Source organism: Phoenix dactylifera, chromosome 14, assembly GCF_051530095.1.
Source record: "Phoenix dactylifera cultivar Ajwa chromosome 14, Ajwa_hap1_PhDact_Kaust_v1.1, whole genome shotgun sequence".
Taxonomy (NCBI): Eukaryota; Viridiplantae; Streptophyta; class Magnoliopsida; order Arecales; family Arecaceae; genus Phoenix; species Phoenix dactylifera.
Genome location: NC_143203.1, coordinates 16,407,195 through 16,424,567, shown reverse-complemented (window position 1 = coordinate 16,424,567; position 17,373 = coordinate 16,407,195). Strand labels below are relative to the sequence as shown.

At 37.7% G+C, this 17,373-nt stretch overlaps 1 protein-coding gene across 1 annotated transcript in view; it reads left to right on the top strand.

Annotated features, from left to right (window-relative positions):
- Nucleotides 1-11,742, top strand: part of LOC103720889 (ent-kaur-16-ene synthase, chloroplastic-like) — a 34,208-nt gene extending 22,466 nt beyond the window's left edge. The window contains exons 3-15 of the mRNA XM_089927255.1: nucleotides 5,688-5,743; nucleotides 5,823-6,108; nucleotides 6,191-6,371; nucleotides 7,555-7,772; nucleotides 7,868-7,988; nucleotides 8,072-8,169; nucleotides 8,267-8,484; nucleotides 8,603-8,715; nucleotides 8,793-8,891; nucleotides 8,972-9,187; nucleotides 9,287-9,428; nucleotides 9,506-9,751; nucleotides 11,054-11,742. Coding sequence (XP_089783381.1) covers nucleotides 5,688-5,743; nucleotides 5,823-6,108; nucleotides 6,191-6,371; nucleotides 7,555-7,772; nucleotides 7,868-7,988; nucleotides 8,072-8,169; nucleotides 8,267-8,484; nucleotides 8,603-8,715; nucleotides 8,793-8,891; nucleotides 8,972-9,187; nucleotides 9,287-9,428; nucleotides 9,506-9,751; nucleotides 11,054-11,377 — 2,318 coding nt within the window. The 3' untranslated portion in view covers nucleotides 11,378-11,742. The remainder of the gene's footprint in view (nucleotides 1-5,687; nucleotides 5,744-5,822; nucleotides 6,109-6,190; nucleotides 6,372-7,554; nucleotides 7,773-7,867; nucleotides 7,989-8,071; nucleotides 8,170-8,266; nucleotides 8,485-8,602; nucleotides 8,716-8,792; nucleotides 8,892-8,971; nucleotides 9,188-9,286; nucleotides 9,429-9,505; nucleotides 9,752-11,053) is intronic.
- The last annotated feature ends 5,631 nt before the right edge of the window (nucleotides 11,743-17,373 follow it).

Genomic DNA, 17,373 nt, shown 5'->3' with positions numbered 1-17,373 from the left:
CTGTTGCTCAAGCAAAGGAACCAAGATCTCATCACAAATCCAAGCACATTCTAAGACGCTTCCACCTCGTTCGAGAGATCGTCGAGAGACAAGACATAGTCATTGAATGAGTAGACACAAAGAACAACTTAGCAGACCCGTTCACTAAAGCTCTACCACAACAGCAGTTCGATCGCCACCTCGATTGTATGGGGATAAAATATAAGAGCGATTGGCTTTAGTGCAAGTGGGAGATTGAAAGAGTAGATGCCCTACAAGCCAATCGCAATTTGTATTGCGAAAGGTTTTTTCTTTTGATTTGTCCAAATCATGTACATGACATTTAAATATGAATAAAGGCGTTATGTTTTATCATATGCTGTTGATTATATTTATGATAAACTCCTTAGATTAGGGCAATGGTTTTAAGACTATGATGAGATCATACTAGTGAGACTTAAAATCCTAAAATCCTAATCTTAAATATTCCCAGTCATTGGTACATTGAGTCGGGGATCAATGATTACCGGAAAGACTGGCATGTCTTATGTATGCTCGATGCAGAGGATGATTGATCTCACAATCATTTGTGTGGAGACACTAATACAAAGATGTGGGTGCTCATTAGAGGAATGAGTTCACTGAATTGACCTACAAAGAGAAATCTTATGAAGTCTTACTTACATGTCAAAAGATGATTCTCTTAGTGGGAGTTGTGCAACTGATCCTATGACCTGAGATCACCATGGTATCTTGTGCACATGAACCCATATTTTGGTTTACACTCATTCATGACAATAAGTTATGTACGAGGTCTTCTGGATATGGTGAATTGTGTACGAAGATTATGAGTAGGTCAACAAGGAATTAATCACTTCTAGTAAGAGAAGATAGCATCCTATTTATTCTAATCATATGATAATTCAGGAAGCCTTTGATCAAAGCAGAATGAAAATTAGAAAGAGTTTCTACTATTTCATTATTTGAATTATTATTAAAAGATTGAGAAAAATATGAATATGAAATTGAGTTTGACATATATTCATACTCATATACATATTTGGGATGCAGTTTGATTAAAGGATTGAATTGCATGGTAACTTGCCACTGAAGGGTATTTTTGGTATTTCCACCAAATTCCATATTTTTCGGGTAGACATGACACGTTGCTAGACGTCAATCTTGTCTTATAGGTTTGATCGAATTAAAGAGTTTAATTCGATCACCAATTAGAAAGGATTCTAATTGTTAAGTTTGGGTTCGCGCAGTTTGGACTTAAATCGATTAGAAAAGTTCTAATCAAGTTGGGTCAACTTGCACTCACACCTATTGCTGGCTAAGTATGGAACCCAATGGGTCACACACAAGAAAACTTATTAAGGGTCTAATTGGATTAGATCATGTTTGCAAGATAGACATCCTAGCAGGTGTTGCAAACCCTTAGCTCTTGATTCGAATTGAATTCGAATCTGATTCTTAATTGATCTAATTTGATTAGATCATCTTCTAATATGGGTTAGCCAAGAGTTGGCACCTAATTGGCTTGGTTTGAGTCTAATTGGATTAGATTTAATAAATCATTCAATCTAGACCGTTAGATCTTGATCTACCGTTGGATGAAGACATAATGGAGAGTTGGTTTAACCCAATTGGATTGGGTTAGAGGATGGCTATCATAATTGACCATTGGATCTTAATCCCACCATTGGATGAAGACATAATGGGTCAAGTAAATGGCGCCTTGCATTGGAGCCCTTGGATCATCATCATGAAAGATCAAGAGGTGAGGCATGATGGACATGTGATTAGCATGTGATGTTGACTTGGTCAAAATATGGCACCACATGAAAGGACATATCATTTGATACACCTCTTCACTTGATCTGCACCTCCTCTTATTTGATATGGCCCTTAAATGATGTCCTTTCATGAAAGGATGTGTGGATGGGATGCATCCCTTGGAGATGCATCCCTACACCTATTATAAATAGGCTAGCACTCCATGGGTTTCATCATTCCAACTCCACCCCACTCTTCTCTTCTTTCTTTCTTATATTAGTTTCTTTCTTTCTAGCATTGCTTCTAGTGTGTCCTAAGCCAAGACAAGGTGGTCTTCTTTAGGACAAAAGGATTAGAAGTAATTTTAGAAGGTTAAAGAAAAATAGAAAGAAAGGAAAGCAAGCCATTAGAGTTCTTTAAGAATTCTGCATTAAGGATCAAAGTCTTTGGAGCTTAAGACTTAAATCAAGTTTTCGTGTGGATCAACGTTGGAGGGTGAACACTTGGGCACCTAGTGGAAATTCTGCATATTGGATTAGCGTTAGAGGTATTCTTCTATTTCTGCATTTATATTATATTATTTGATTGCTTCCATTAAGGTGATCTTGGCTTATAAGGGTTTTATGTTAAGAAACTTTATCAAGAAATTTTTAAAATTCCTAACTTCCGCTGTGCATTATAACATGCTAAAACCCTTCAGGAATCACCAATGAAAATGCAATAACCTATGATGGATCTTCTGGTTTCAGGACAAGCTGCCCAATCTGAATCACTGTAAGCCTTCAAGTGTACATCTGATTTGGAAGAGAAGAATACTCCTTGGCCTATGGTACCTTTGAGATATCTTAAGATTCGATGAGCTGCTTTTAGATGTATTTGTGATGGCTTATCCATGAACTGGCTCAGTACATTAACCGCATAGGTTATGTCCGGCCTACTGATTGTAAGATAGATTAATCTTCCAATTAATCTTCTGTAACACTTAACATTTTGCAACATATCTTGAGATGTATGACATAATTTGTGATTCATTTCTATGGGTGTATAAGCAGCTTTGCAACCGAGCAGTCCTGCATCCTCCAATATTTCAAGCGTATACTTTCTTTGGCATAAATGAATTCCATTAGATATTCTTGAAATCTCAAGTCCCAGAAAATATTTCAGAGGTCCAAGATCCTTCATTTTAAACTAAGATTGTAAGTACATCTTAACTGAATCAATGGAAGCTATACTATTACCTCCCACGATAATGTCATTCACATAGACCATGAGTGCAGTAAAATTATTTCCATCATGTTTGGTAAAAAGAGAGTACTCTGATGTTGACTGTTGGAAACCAAAAGCCATAAGGGAGGATGAGAATTTGGAATACCATTGCCGTGAAGCCTGCTTGAGTCCATATAAAGATTTATATAGTTTGCAAACTATCTTGGCACACGGTAGAGACTCCCCCTTTAGCTGATAACCTGGCGGCAGTTCCATATAAATCTCCTCATTCAAATTTTCATGAAGAAAAGCATTGTGTACATCCATTTGATATAGAGACCATCCACGAATGGCTGCCAATGCAAGGAAGATCCGGACTGAGCTGATTTTGGCAACCAGGCTGAAAGTTTCTTGATATTCTAGCCCCTCCCTTTGAGTATATCCTTTTGCAACTAAGCGTGCTTTGTATCTATCAATGGCACCCGTGGAAGTAAGTTTAACCTTGTAAACATATTTACATCCCACTGCTTTCTTTCCTGGTGGTAATTCATTGACAGTCCAAGTGTCGTTTTCCTATAATGCATTCAGCTCTGAGTTCATAGCATCACGCCAATGTTTATGTGCCACAGCTTCTTCATAGGATCGTGGTTCTTTTGTGAGGGAAAGTGAAAGGGTGAAGGCCTTATGAAGTGGAGATAAATGTCTATAGGACAGGGAGGCTGCCAAGGGGTGACTGGTAGAATTCTGAGAGGAGACTTTGGCATTTGAAGTAGCAACTTGACAGTGATAGTCATGAAGATAGGTAGGAGGATTTCTAATTCTACTTGACCTTCTAAGTGGAATGGTAGAGTTTATTGGTTCATTAACAAGAAGAATGTTCTCGGTCGTAGGAACTTCAGGTTCTGACTCATGAGCATTTCCTGACCGGGCAAAGAAGTAGTGTGTTTGGTGGAGTTATAAGCCAATTCCGTGTCATGAAAAGGAACTGGAATAACTAGATCATTAGGAATGGGGAATTGTATATGTGTGATAGAATTGGGTGCATGAAAAGGAAAAGTAGACTCATGGAAGACAACATTTCTAGAGATAAATGTACTTTGACTATCCAAGTCATATAGCTTATACCCTTTAACACCAGCAGGATACCCAAGGAAGATACATTTTCTGGCTCGGGGATGAAATTTGGACCTATTGTGTTGAATGGTAGAGGCAAAACAGAGACAGTTGAGGTGCCGCAAGGCCTTTCCCTTGAGTTGGAGAGATGACCTGGTTTGCTGAATGAGGTGCCACAGATTTATTGTTAACGAAAGGGGACTTTGTCTTAGTAAACTTAAAATTAGGAGGGAACCCAATAAGCCGATAACACTTTTTCCTTGTGTGGCCAGATTTTCCACAGTGATAGCAAGTGATATCTGCCTTGTTCTTTGATTTGTTAAGAACGGCTGCAAGTGCAGATGATTCTGGTGCAGGGAAGATTATAGCCCGAGCTTGTCTTTGTCTTTCCTCTTGCAATACCAAGGAAAAGGTTTTGTCCAAGTTTGGTAGAGGACTCATGAGTATAATCTGACCCCTAATAGTGTCAAAAGTATCATTAAGTCCCATTAAAAAATGAAAGATATAATCGAGTTCTAGATCTTCTCCTACTCCTTTGAGTGCATCACATATGCAATGGCCACAAGAACAATATGGCAGAGGTCTATAATTTCGTAATTCTTCCCATATAGCATTTAACTGAGTGAAATATTCGCTTACAAAGAGAGTTCCTTGAGTTATTGAACTGAGCTGGTGTTTCAGTTGATAGATCCTCACATTATCTGGTTGTGCAAAGCGGGATTTCAGTTTGTTCCATACCTCTTTTGCTGATTTGATGAAGAGGACATTGGATGCAATCTCCTTTGAAATCGAGTTTAGTAACCAGGCAAGGATGAGATTGTTGCATCGTAACCAAGGAACATAAAAGGATCTGTGACTTCTGGATTAGAAATGCTTCCATCAAGGAATCCGAGTTTGTTCTTAATGGAAATGGCTAGAGAAAAGGATCGGCTCCATGAAAAATAGTTTGAACAAACTAATGGAGGGGTGACGATCATAGTCTGGGCATTATTAGTATGATGGAGGAAGAATGGGCTATTTGGATCTTCAGAAGGGGTGAAAATGTGAGTTGGTGAGATGGCTGAAGCGGAAGAGATATAGGAAGCTGCAGCCATTTATTGCTCTGATACCATGTAAGAAAACGAGGAAGAAGAAGAGCTGAGAAGGATGAAAATTCAGAGTTAAAAGAATGAATGATTCTTCTTGAATTGATTGCCTCTATACAGTGGATACACTCTCATATATATGGGCCTACAGCCATATCAAAAGGGAATCAGAATGGGGATCAAATAACTAATCCTGACAAAGAATCGAAACAACCAAACGGAACAATTCCAAAACTAGCCGTCGCCAACTTGAGTAAAATTTCAAGTTTGCCACAGGCGTGCCATGATACGCTATTGTTCACTGTAGCAGCATATGGGAGTAGAGCTATACTATCCAGAGTTTTGAGATGTTATGCCATATATTATTAATTATTTGTGCTAATAATTTGTTGGCAAGTCAGCAATCATATTTCTTTTCCTTTTTCTATTTCTCCCAGTGGCTCAGCTCTCTTCATTTTGATCTTTGATTTCCTATCTTCTAACTAGTTTCCATATTCTTCTTGATTTTTCTTTTACTTTTGACAGCATATATGGGTCATGGATTAATGAAGAGGAGCAGAAGTGCCAATATTCCAATTCTGGTATGATACCAATTTCGTGTTCCTGTAAATGTGATAACTGCATTTGCGCATGAATTAAAACCTTCAAATCAAATGATAGGGAGATGAAGTATCAAAGAAAAGAATCAGGGAGCAGATACCTAATGTTGATCTTTCATCCTCTTCCTATGACACTGCATGGGTAGCTATGGTCCCCTTGCCAGAATTTCCGCAGTTTCCATGCTTCCCAGAGTGTCTTAATTGGATAATAAAGAATCAACATCCTGATGGCTCTTGGGGAATTCATGGTCTCCACCCCTCTCTTGTCAAGGATGCTCTCTCTTCTACATTAGCCTGCGTACTTGCACTAAAGCGATGGAATATTGGTGAAGAACATGTCAGAAGGGGTATCTTCAAAGAACACAAGATCATATGCAATTTTTTTTTACGCATGCGCATTAAAACAGAACATTATGCCTCGAAATGCAGGGCTCCACTTTGTTGGATCTTATTTTTCCTCTGCTATGGATGAGAAGTTGCCTTCTCCTATTGGCTTCGAGATCATATTTTCTGGAATGCTTGGATATGCCATTGATATGGGTTTAGATCTTCCTATTAGACAAAATGACATAGATGTCATGTTTCACATGAGAGATTTAGAACTGCAAAGGTACATGGTTCCCTTGGTTATCTATATCTTAGGATTCTCTTCATGTTTTCCAGTTTTTCATAAGCAATCTTCTCATGACAAGACATGTATCCTATAGCATGCTACGTTCTGATTTGATTATCTTATTGTTCATCATGTCAATATAAAATCTTGTATCTCCATAAAGACTCTGTTAATATGCATATGCTATATGCATGTGTCCTATAAGTATTGAAATAATATAACTGGACAATGTATATGTACATTCACATTTGTATATTTCGTCTAATCTATTACAACAGTTTGAGTAACTAATTCTACCTGCACGACGTTGTAATTCATAATCGCATCAAAGGAAGTCTTGCCTGTAAAAATGGCTTGGTGTTGGACTTTAGAGAACAATGGATAGGTTAGAAATTGCATAACATGGAATTAGATGTTAAGTGAAGACATTAGCAAATGTAAAGGCGAAAAGATGAGGATGAAAATTGAGAGTCAATGGAAATTACTAAATATTAAGGATCTCTGGGTGGTAACCAATAAAATATTACGAAAAAATTCATCAAATAAGAAACAACTTGGAACTATGTTCGTCCAACGAACCAAAATAAGATAAAATTATAATTGGAGATTTAGGTAGGCGATGATGAAATCAAATAACTTTTTAGTTTTTTGGGTACTTACTGGCAAGGCCTACAAAACTATACCAGTACACTACCGGCTTCGTACGCACCTCGTACCAAGGTAGGATCTCAATACTTTTTTCTCCTTCCAAGTCATGGTAGTTCCAAATCCAGGCAATATCGGTTTGGTACCAGGCAGTAAGGGTAGTTCCACTTGGTTCCGACCGGTACCTACAAGTTTAGCTCGATACCAAATGGAAATCGTGAGTAGTCATAAACTACTTAGTACCTCATGCGGCTTTCTGGATTTTATTCCCAATGAATAATCATGTGGAAAAATCCAGATAACCTTTGTATAATACATACCATTTTACTAATTTGTTGCATCAAACAATCTTTAGAAAGTAGCAGAACATTCTACTGGAGTATCACCATAGCTAATTTCTTGTGCTATTAAATTCTTTGTATTTATAGCACTACTTATTACTTATTTTTTTCATTTTGACATCTACATCTTTTTGACTATCACATCTTTGTCTCCTGTAGTTGCTAAATAGTAATATTCATGTACTTTCATTCAGAGGGTCTGAAAACAGTTCTGAGGGTAGGAAAGCCTATCTGGCATATGTTGCTGAAGGATTGGGCAAGTCACAAGATTGGCAAGAGGTTATGAAATATCAGAGGGAAAATGGATCTCTGTTCAATTCACCTTCTACAACGGCTGCTGCACTGACCCATATATACGATGCTAGAGCCCTTGAGTACTTGCGTTCCCTTCTACAGAAGTTTGGCAGTTCAGGTAAATGCCACTGTTTTATTATTTTGGAAACATTATATTGCTAATATTTCATACTTTTGGAAGGCTGTAACTTTTTTGCTGTTGATTCTGTACAGTGCCTACTTCATATCCTAGAGATATTCATACCCTTCTTTGTGTGGTTGACAAAATTGAGAGGCTTGGAATCGCTCGACATTTTAGTTATGAGATAAAGAACATTTTGGACAGAATATATAGGTAGTGAGCTTAAAACATGCTCAGAAGTTAAAACATCTTATAGTACCATTCTCATTACAAATCTGACTTCAGCTATCATTCAGATGCTGGTTAAATAATGATGAAGAGATCAACGCAGACATGGCTACATGTGCCATGGCATTTCGTCTATTACGTATGAATGGATTTGATATATCGTCAGGTACTTACTGCTTTAAGCTGTAGGGTTTTGAATTGTGGTTACTGTGGTGTATCTATCTATCTTTAGTGTTGGTATAATATGTTGATGTGTGATGCAGATGCCTTATCTCAATTTGGCAATGCAAGCTTTTTCTTCAATTCAATCCAAGGGCATCTGAAAGATATGAAAACAGTTCTAGAGTTATACAAGGCATCGCAAATCAAAATCTTACCAAATGAGCAGGTTCTCAATAAACTAGGTTCTTGGTCAAGTAATTTTCTGAGAGAGGCATTATCCGCCAATTCAGAGCATGGACTCCAAGTTCTTTCTCAGGAGGCAAGTTTTTTATTTGAGCCTATAAAAACTCAATGTGCTTGCATGTTCAGGACAGAAAATTTGTAAACATCTGGAAATAGCAATGGAAGTTTCATAACTCAAATTCTTGTCATCTCAGGTGGATTATGCACTTAAATTTCCCTTCTATGTCAATGTGGAACGCCTAGAGCACCAGAGTTATATTGAGAACTTTAAAGTTGAAAACCTTCAGGTTCTCAAAACATCATATACGTAAGTATTAACTTGTCTGGAAAGAAAATCCTGTCTTCCATTTGCACTTATGATTCATGCATTGAACCATTTATCAGGTCTTCTGGCATTGATGACAAGGATCTGTTAGAACTGGCACTGGAAGATCTCAATTTATGTCAGTCTATATACTGCAAAGAACTCCAACATATTGAGAGGTACATATTCTTTCCTCTGGTGAAACACAAGCCTATTCCTTTTCTTTGTTCAATGTATGTTGATAATTTTAATTGAACAGTTGGGTCAAAGAAAACAGATTGGATCAGCTAGAATTTGCTCGGCAGAAACAGATATATTGCTATTTCACAGCTGCAGCTATGATATTCTCCCCCGAAAGTTTTGATGCTCGTATGTCTTGGGCCAAAAATACCGTGCTAACCGTCGTCGTCGATGACTTTTTTGACAATGGAGGATCTAGAGAAGAATTAGTAAATTTTATATCATTGGTTGAGAAGTATGACTTATTTTCTTTTTCAATTGGTGTTACCCTGGTGGTTGCTCTAAGTTATTAGGTATATAACTTATCCAGCTCTTTTCCTCAAATCTATAACAGGTGGGATGGAAATCATGAAAAACAATTTTGCTCTGAACGAGTCAACATTTTATATTCGGCTCTCTACAGTACAATTAACGAAATCGGAGCCAAAGCATCTGCATTGCAAAAGCGTTGCGTGACCGACCATATTGTTGAGACAGTGAGATGTGATTTCACAAGTCTATTTTTAGATAAGTTTATGAGCGGTGTTGTAACATTTGGCCTTATAATTGACAGTGGCTTACATTGGTGAAAGCAATGATGAAAGAGTCAGAGTGGGCAAGGACCAATACAGTGCCCACAATGGATGAATATATGGCAAATGGGTACATATCATTTGCTTTAGAACCCACGATTTTCCCAACACTCTTTTTTGTTGGACAGGAGGTTTCAGTTGATGCCTTTGGTGGTCCAGAGTATCATAATCTAAACAAACTAGTCGGCATCATTGGGCGTCTCATTAATGACATGCAAAGTTTTGAGGTAACATGTTTACAGTTTACCAATAGATGTCTCTGATTTTCCATTTAAACGAGCAGGGTATGCCCTGTACCATCCAGTATACGTCAGTACGTATGCTGCGCGGATAGATGCTCAAAGATGCAAAATAAAAAATGGTTCCTGTTGAAGATTATATTTGATGGTTTTCTATTTATGAATAAACAAGTTTTGATCATTTAAAATGTGTATTGTTTTTTTATTAACAGCATCAGATTTTGGACGTGCATTTTATTTTACTCTGTACTGTAAAAGTGCTCATTCTAAACATTAACAGTAGTATGCTCCAAATATCAACAAAAATTTCATTTATGAAGTATTTTTTTGCAAAATTAAATCTTTAAAAATTTTGGACCAAGTATCATAACATTTATGTGCAATGATACAAATTAATACTGATGATTCTTGGTTCACCCATCTTCCTGAGATTCATTGACATCCTTCTTGCGAGGCCTTAAAAAGGATTTTGTATATATAATGGTGCTTAATTTTTTAATTTGGACTTTGTTTTGATATAGAACTTTCTTCATTAGACTATATGGCTCTTAATATTCCATCACCAAATTCCTTGAATGTATCTAGCCTGTTTCTAGCAATAAGATCATTTAACCTAAGACATATTTACCAATTGTTTTGGATACCACTTTCACACATTAATGCCTTTCGAATCTTGTCTAATCATCTACATCTGTAAATTCTTAGAACCTGTGGATGTCACTCATTTGTTTCAATGCCTTTCAATGTTATGGACAAACATATCTGAAAAAACATGTGTACTTACTGTTTAGTATAGGAATGACCTTGATGAAGGCGAAGTGATCGAGCAACTGTTGAAATAATGAGAAAGTAAGGGGATGAGCATAATAATGAACAAAATTCTCCGAAACATTATTTATATTTTTACTTATAGAAAACCTTTCTCCTTATAACCTCAATTGTTAGTTTGTCCTGCCCAATAGTTGCCACTTATGCTTCATATTACCAAATAATACCTCCTCCCTTGAAGGGCAAGATGTCTTAACAAGCTTGATGGTGTTTTTTTTTTTGATAACAAGGACAAGCCAAATAGCGCAGGTAAAATGGAATAAAGTAGGATTTCCTCCTAAGAGTTAGACTAACCTCAGACTTAATATATTAACCACTTAGTAGTTATCTAGTTCTATGTAATATATTGCTTAGGGGTGACTGTAGCCTACCATAATAGTGGACATTAAGTTCCTTGCTATGAAGCTCTACCTATAGTTGTGGATTGATAATTTGTTTTGAAATTAATGAGTATTTTGGCAGAGGGAAGGCAAAGAAGGGAAGTTGAATAGTGTGACGCTTCGTATTGCTCACAGTCGCGGTTCCACTTCCGAAGAAGAGGCTATTAGGGAGATTCAAAGCATAATTGACTCTAGCAGAGTAGAACTGCTGAGACTAGTGTTGCAGAATGAGGGAAGTGTGGTTCCAAGAGCTTGCAAGGACCTATTTTGGAAGACGAGCAGAACGCTGCACCTCTTTTATATGAAAAATGATGGATTCACATCACCAACGGAAATGGTTAGTGCAGTGAATGCAGTGATTTATGAACCGCTTAAAGTTGGTCACAAGTTTTCAGAGGTTAATTGATAAAAAGATTTATTTGCCTGTATTCTAAAATGAAAAGGTACATGAACTTTTATGGAGACATATTTTTATTGATCTTCAACATGACGTGGTGTCATGATATTATTGGTTTATTATGGCCTGAAGCTGGATGATCTGAGCTTGAATATTAGATAAGCTGCAGTCCACAAGTTATAAGTATGCATTCATCTTATACTTCTTTGAGTATTTGTAAGGACCATGTGGGCATGTGTTTAGTCCCACATCGGTTATTCACTGAGAACAATAGAGTGAAGTTGTACAATACCTCAGTGAGTGTGTTTAGAAAATGAAGTGACAATCGGTATCCGCATATCTAGTATGTTTATGAAAAATATCATTATGAGCAATCTGAATGACACTTTGATTGCCACAATAAAGAGCGGTAGCACCATAATTAGTGATTCCTATATTCTTTAGTAACCATCTAAGCTAGATAAATTCATCAGTAGTATTAGTGCTAGGCCTGTATTTATCCTCATTGCTAGATCTAGAATTGATATTATGATTGTTGTTGCGCCAAGAGATAGGAGAGTTGCCTAGAAAGAAAAAATAGCTTGTAGTAGATAGTCTATTAGTAGGATCACCAGCCCAAAATAAGCATTCAGGCACAAAAGAAATTGATAGTAAAATGCAACATATGAAACAAAGTACCTTTGATATAGCATAAAATATACACACAAAAAAAACAGCATAATGAGTAGATTTAGAAGTTGCCATAGACTAACTGATAATATAAACGGCATAAGCCATATTAGGATAAGTAATTGTGAGATATGCAAGACCACCAACGAACTATCTATAACGAGTAGCATCCAAAAAAGAGTTCCGTCGGTGGGTGTTAATTTGGCGTGAGTCTCAAAAGGTGTACAAGTAATCTAGCTCTAGATATGAGATAAGATGGATATTTGGCCTATGATAATAATACCTATCAGAGCTAAATATAACCTCAAAGCCTAAGAAGTAATTCAATGCTCTTAACCCTTTCATTTCAAATTTTTGACCAAGATACTATTCGAGATCATGAATGCTAGTGAGATTATCCCCGGCTATAATTTTGTCATCCACATATATTAATAATAATGTCATACGTATATAGTATTTAATATGTATGGTATATTATAATATATTATTAGTCATATTATTATTGAATTATATTTTAAAATTATAATAGAAATATATCACTGTACTTTTTCTTTATATTGTGACATTATTTAATATATTACTTCTATATGCCTTATTTTTCTAATCAAAATAAATATTAGTATTAAATTAATAATATATTATAAGAATAAATAAAAAAATTAATGCTATAATAAAAATTAATATGTTTTTATACGATTTATAATTTATATGATTAATACATATATATTGCGTAAAAATATCAGGATAGTTTTCGGTCTTTTGGTATTATATAGTCAGTGCCCTTTAATTCTCGTGGAATACTATACAAGTTGGTCAGAGATATCCAAAGATCTTTAATCAATCAAATATAGTACATCAAATATAGTGATCTTAGATTATTGGAGACCATATTGTTCCAAGATAAAGATAACTAGCAATCTAAGATCATCCTAGTAACCCCATTTGGGTTACCAAACGCCTCTTTAGTTGTTTTGTAGATAAAAAAATCGAATCACAAGAACTACGAGTGAAACCAAACCGATTGATAATAGCACTGAATTTTGAATATAATATTGGATGTACATCTCTTTATAGAGATTTACATATATAATTAAGCTATATATTGTAATATATATGTTGTTGTAAAATAAACAAAAAGTATAGCGATTTCACCTCCTCTTCTTCTCTCTGTTTCTTTCTCTTTTCTTATCGTAGTATCAGTACCTCCCAGTCATCTACTACGATAGTCTTGAACCTACAGCAAACCCGCATCTCTCGCCGCAGGGGCGGCCCAATACATTTGGGGGCCTAAGGTGAATCCAATGAATGAGGCCTCTTTTTTTTTAATAATATTTTTTTTAATAAATATAAAATACTTAAAAAAAAGATATAGGAATAGATAGCTATCAAGTACACTATTTCAACAAAGATACATAAATCTAACAAAGATAGATAAAAACTTTTTCAATTTAATATAATTTTTAAATGAAAGCACATAAAAGTAATTACTCTAACAGAAGGGCCATAAAACTGATTAAATAACTGAGATAATGCGTGGCAATAGTGTTTACCATGTCAAGCAAGAGCCGAATAGGAAAGGGTCATCCCATGGCACTTCATGGTCAAGGTAAGAAAAAGAATTGAACCTCTCTATTAGAGAAAGTAGGGGCATTAGGGAAAATTCACTCCATCTAATAAATAAAAGTCCCATCCCACCATCTCCCCTTCAAGTGAGTACCCAAGCAGCAACTGCAACATCACAGCACAGCAGCCATTCAACCCCCTCTCGCTCCTTTTCTCTCTCTACCACCCAAGAGGGGAGAAGAAACCGAGAGGAGAAAATTAAAAGAATCTCCACCCTCCAAGAAGTCCATCTCCAATCCCCCTATCTTTCTTCCCGATGGCCCAGCTGGATCAGGATTAATGTGAGGGAAGGAAAACCAAGACCAAAACCAAAAAAGAGAAGAGATGAAAGATAAGAGTGGCTTCAGGCGTGGATCTTTGAGGATGGTGGAAGGAAGACGGGGACCGGGGGGGGGGGGGGGGGGGGGGGGCGACGAGTGTTTGTATAGCGGCAGCACCTCCCGGTTCCAAGAGGACTTGATCGTCCCAAGGATCTTTGAGGATGGTGGAAGGGAGACCGATATACGTTACTTCTAAAATCTTTTACTTATAGCCGGAGGATGGGCAGCGGGGGGCGCAGGACGGCGAGCTTGATGTCGCAGCTCCGGAACCCGGCCTCGCCGAAGACCCGGCTGACGATCGGGTCGTCAAGGATGGCGAGCACCAGCTGCTGCAGCTCCACCTTCACGCCGGAAAACGATGACCCGAGGGAAGGCCGTGGTTGGGGGCCTTCCCTGGGCTGGGGGTCTTAGGCGACTGCCTCGGTCGCCTAAGGCTCGAGCCGGCACTGGTAGGAACGCCACAGAGGAAAAGAAAAGTACGGCGGCGAGCAGTGCCGGCTCGAGCCTTAGACGACCGAGGCGGTTGCCTAAGGCCCCCGGCCCAGGGAAGGCCCCCACCCACGGCCTTCCCTTGGGTCGTCATTTTCCGGCGCGAAGGTGGAGCTGCAGCAGTTGGTGCTCGCCATCCTCGACGACCCAATCGTCAGCCGGGTCTTCGGCGAGGCCGGGTTCCGGAGCTGCGACATCAAGCTCGCCATCCTGCGCCCCCCGCTGCCCATCCTCCGGCTATAAGTAAAAGATTTTAGAAGTAAAGTACATCGGTCTCCCTTCCACCATCCTCAAAGATCTTTGGGACGATCAAGTCCTCTTGGAACCGGGAGGTGCTGCCGCTATACAAACACTCGTTCCCCCTCTCGTCTTCCTTCCACCATCCTCAAAGATCCTTGCGACAGTTGATGCATGCCCGAAGCCACTCTTATCTTTCATCCCTTCTCTTTTTTGGTTTTGGTCTTGGTTTTCCTTCCCTCACATTAATCCTGATCCAGCTGGGCCATCGGGAAGAAAGATAGGGGGATTGGAGATGACTTCTTGGAGGGTGGAGATTCTTTTAATTTTCTCCTCTCGGTTTCTTCTCCCCTCTTGGGTGGTAGAGAGAGAAAAGAAGCGAGAGGGGGTTGAATGGCTGCTGTGCTGTGATGTTGCAGCTGCTGCTTGGGTACTCACTTGAAGGGGAGATGGTGGGGATGGGACTTTTATTTATTAGATGGAGTGAATTTTCCCTAATGCCCCTACTTTCTCTAATAGAGAGGTTTAATTCTTTTCCTTACCTTGACCATGAAGTGCCATGGGATGACCCTTTCCTATTCGGCTCTTGCTTGACATGGTAAACACTATTGCCACGCATTATCTCAGTTATTTAATCAGTTTCATGACCCTTCTTTTAGAGTAATTACTTTTATGTGCTTTCATTTAAAAATTATATTAAATTGAAAAAACTTTTTGTCTACTTTTGTTAGATTCATTTATCTTTGTTGAAATAGTGTACTTGATAGTTATCTATTTTCATATTTTTTTTAAAATATTTTATATTATTAAAAAAATTTATTATTAAAAAAAAGAGGTCTCATTCATTGGATTCGTCTTAGGCCCCCAAATGTATTGGGCCGCCCCTGGTTCCTGCTCGGATCCTCTTAGTGAAACAGAAGGGCTTCTCAGATGTCACCTCGGTTCGCCGCCGTACTTTGCTGGTTCTTGCATCATTTTTTTCAAAAAAAAAAAAAAGGAAAAGGTCAACACTTTTTCTTGATAGTTGAAAAATGTAATATTTTATCCATGTCTCTTCGAGCACTATCACAAAGCTAACCTATTGGCTTTGGCCAAATCATCATTGCATATTTCCACTCTCTATGTTTATAAATACTCTCAGTTTAAGTAAGCAAACTCTTCTGGGTTTGGATTTTACTTTCTCTTCAGTAGAGAGAAGAAATATACTAGCTAAGCATGGGAGTCTGTTTGTATGGTTACACAAAAAAGAAAAAATATTGAAATAGCTTCTCCACCCAAAAATGTATAAAATAAATTTTTTAAAAAAAGAAGCAGATCTATAGTATAAAACCCCTATATCAATAACAATAGTTTCTAAGCTATTGAAATTTTCTCATTACCACTGGGCAGATGATTTTCCAGTATTCTTGGGTCATCTTGATGGATGGTAACTAGTTGATAAAATGATTCCCAAATTGTTAATCTAATCATGAAATTTTCAGGGAAAAATCATGCATTTCATATTGAAGATGGCGGCAGCTGTAATGTTGTTCTTGCAATTGTTTATTGCAGGTTCAATCCTTGCATTACTTTACTTATATAGACAAATAAATATACTAATAATTCACATTTCCATCTTTTTTTCTGATTTGTGCGATTTAAATCTTTTTTGAACTTGTGGTGAAATTTTTGTATTTTTTTTCCCTGAGCTTTGAATCCTTTCGGAATGCGAATGGTTCCCAACTTGTATTCACTCTCACTGGGTGAATCAACAACGTAGTTCATGAAGTCACCAAAAGTTAGATATTACGTCAGGTAACACTTTTCTCCCTACAGTTGTCTACACCAGAAATCTTCTCTTGATACGTCAGCCCAGTAGCCGAATGCTTTTGTTCAGATTTTTTTCAGAAATAACTTATATTTAATAGCAAGGTGTCTCTTAACTTTAGGTATAAAATTCACACCGAGGACTAGTTTGGACGTCTGGTCAGGCAGTGTTGATGCAGGAGCATCCCCATTGGGCGTGGAGTTTTGGGTCTAGTCCCTTGAACATGGAGATTGAGTTCCCTCCTTGGGTGTACACCAAGTTACATGGGGTTCAAGGAGTTCCAATATCAACCATGTTGAGCCCAATTGAATCATGGAGTGAGCATGGAGATCGAGTCTTCATCCTTTGGACGAATCGAGCCAATCAAGAGCACGAGCCTTTCATGAGCCCAATTGAATCATGGGGTGAGCGTGGAAATGAAGCCTAACCATAAAGCACCAAATCATCATGAGTTGAGTCTATTATTGAGTCATGAGTCCAACATTAGGTGTCAAGTCATATTGGGTCATGTGTGAAGAATTTAGTTTAGTCATGTGAGTGAAATTGAGTCCTTATGTGAGAGGATTGAGTCCATGTGTTTAAGATTGAGTCCTTGTAATTGAGTGCCATTAAGAAGGATTCCTAATGCCATGAAGATCATGACTCATCACGTGGAGAAGTTCAACCATGAAGATCTCTCACATCTGGAAGGAATTTAGATTTCAGATCCAGTTGAAGTTCGTGACAGATTGAACACCATATAGTATTTTGCATATTTTGGAAGCTACAGAAGTCCGATTAAGTTGATTCGAATTTTGTTGGAAAGTAGACATCCATAGCTTTCCAATGACTATAAGAATATGAAATTTGGAGATCTGATG